Below are 2,046 nucleotides of genomic sequence, written 5' to 3'. Positions count from 1 at the left end.
TGTTGTGCTGGCTCTGTCAGCCGAGCATGGCCCCGGCTGCAGGACAACCCCACTGTCACCACCGTCCTGCCGAGGCCGGAGTTGGGGGGATGTCCTTGGGATTCCCTCTGGGCTGGAGGCAAATCCCCTCCCTGTCCTTCTTGCTTCCTGCCCCAGGCCCCGAGCTGAGGACGGAGAGCCCGGAGGACAAATCCCCCCGGCAGAGCCTGGTGGGAGAGGCTGTTTTGAAGGGCTCCACAGCGCAGGAAGGCAGCGGGGAGGAAAAGGGCCGGAGATCCCCCTGCAGGAGGGGCTGCAAAGCCAGCCCAGGGTGCTCTAAGGAGGAAAGAGCCAGCCTGTGCCGGGAAGGTGGCCGGAGCTTGAAGCGGAGCTGTGACCTGGTGGTCCCTGAGCAACCTCCCAGCAGGGACAAGCCCTTCAGGTGCTTGGAATGTGGAAAGAGCTTCAGGAAGAGCTTCAGCCTCATCCGACACCAGCACATGCACACTGGGGCACGTCCCTATACATGTGGGCAATGTGGGAAGAGCTTCAGCCAGAGCTCCAACCTCTGCACCCACCAGCTCATCCACACCGGGGAACGACCCTACACATGTCAACAATGTGGGAAGAGCTTCAGCCATAGCTCAACCCTCCGCATCCACCAGCACATCCACACTGGAGAATGTCCCTACACATGTAGGGAATGTGGGAAGAGCTTCAATGACAGCTCCACCCTCCGCAAACACCATCGCATCCACACTGGGGAACGACCCTACAAGTGCTTGGAATGTGGGAAGAGGTTTCGGACCAGAGAGAATCTCCTCAGGCATGAGCGGACGCACACGGATGAGAGGCCCTTCCGCTGCACCGACTGTGGGAAGAGCTTCAGCCAGAACTCCCACCTCATCAGGCACCGTCGCATCCACACCGGGGAGAGGCCCTACAAGTGTGGGGAGTGTGGGAAGAGCTTCACCCAGAGCTTTAACTTGACCTCACACCAACGGACCCACCGGTAAGGGAAGCCCTCGAGTGCCCTGACTGCAGGAAAAGCTTCAGTTGCTCTTCTACCCCGAATGAACCCCCTGATGGAGAGGCAACCTCTGGAGTCCAGTGACTGTCAGTCCATCCCTTTTGACCAGAAAGAACCAGTCCCCTTTCCCAGGGGCAGGTTCCTCCAACAGGACCCTTCCTGGAGAGGTGTGTGGATATTCCTGCCTTGGCTGGGGACCCCCCAAGGTCACTCCTGGAGGTTGAGAGCAGAGATCTCTCCCCGAGCGTTGGTCTGGGGGAGTTCCATCCATCTCTAATTAAGAATTATTGCTTTTGTGCCAACTTTAGTAGAATTGCTTCAACAATTGCTTTAGTGTAGAGAACTGTCCTATCTTATCCTGTACTCCTGGTAGTTTTAGTGTTTCTATTGTGCAGTCGATAATTCTGATGAAGATCTTTTGTCTGATCATTTGTATCCCTAAATAATTCATTTCTATCAACAGATCTGATTTACCATCATTAAAACCTGGGGGACAAAAGTGGTTCAGTCACACCTCTGTAATTCCTCTTAACTGAAAGTGTTGGGATAATCCAAGGCTGAGATTGGATCCAGCAACCCTCAGCACCCCACAGGAAGTTGTGGCCCCCCTAAGCTCCCCCCCTTTTCCCAACCCCCCTGTGCCCAAAGACCCCCATGGGACTGTCAGACCACCCCCCCTTTTCCACCTTTCTCCCTGTTTCTCCCACTTTCCCATTTTCCCCTCAATCCCCAATTCCCCCTCAAAAAAATTTTGGGGTCCCAACCCCCACTTTTTCCCCCTCTCCTGTGGGTGCTGAAGGAGAAAATGAGGCTGCACACACAGAGTTCCATTGCAGGACTTGTCCACCCATCTTTCCGGCGTCCCCCTTTCATTGGGGTTCCTTTGGAAACAGCGCCTGGGCTTTGTCTTTTAGTCCACTGGAATTCTCAGCATGGCCCCAAAGCAGTGCCCTGATCCCACACATTCCCCTCCCCTCATGTGCTGACTGTGTTCAACCACCAGAGAAAAACACAGGCTGCCATGCAGAGCGTTCCAA

At 55.3% G+C, this 2,046-nt stretch overlaps 1 protein-coding gene across 1 annotated transcript; it reads left to right on the top strand.

The window, feature by feature from the left end:
- Positions 1–236: 236 nt before the first annotated feature.
- On the top strand, positions 237–1,548 carry LOC116781350 (zinc finger protein 239-like; the record flags this gene model as incomplete). Its single annotated transcript, XM_032677041.1, has 1 exon — positions 237–1,548. A coding segment is annotated over one exon (759 nt), but the record flags the coding sequence as incomplete, so codon positions are not given.
- Between the last annotated feature and the right edge of the window lie 498 nt (positions 1,549–2,046).

The sequence above is a fragment of the Chiroxiphia lanceolata genome, assembly GCF_009829145.1.
Source record: "Chiroxiphia lanceolata isolate bChiLan1 chromosome W unlocalized genomic scaffold, bChiLan1.pri scaffold_40_arrow_ctg1, whole genome shotgun sequence".
NCBI classification, from domain to species: domain Eukaryota; kingdom Metazoa; phylum Chordata; class Aves; order Passeriformes; family Pipridae; genus Chiroxiphia; species Chiroxiphia lanceolata.
The sequence above is the reverse complement of the archived record's forward strand: the minus strand, read 5'-3'. Positions and strand labels throughout refer to the sequence as shown.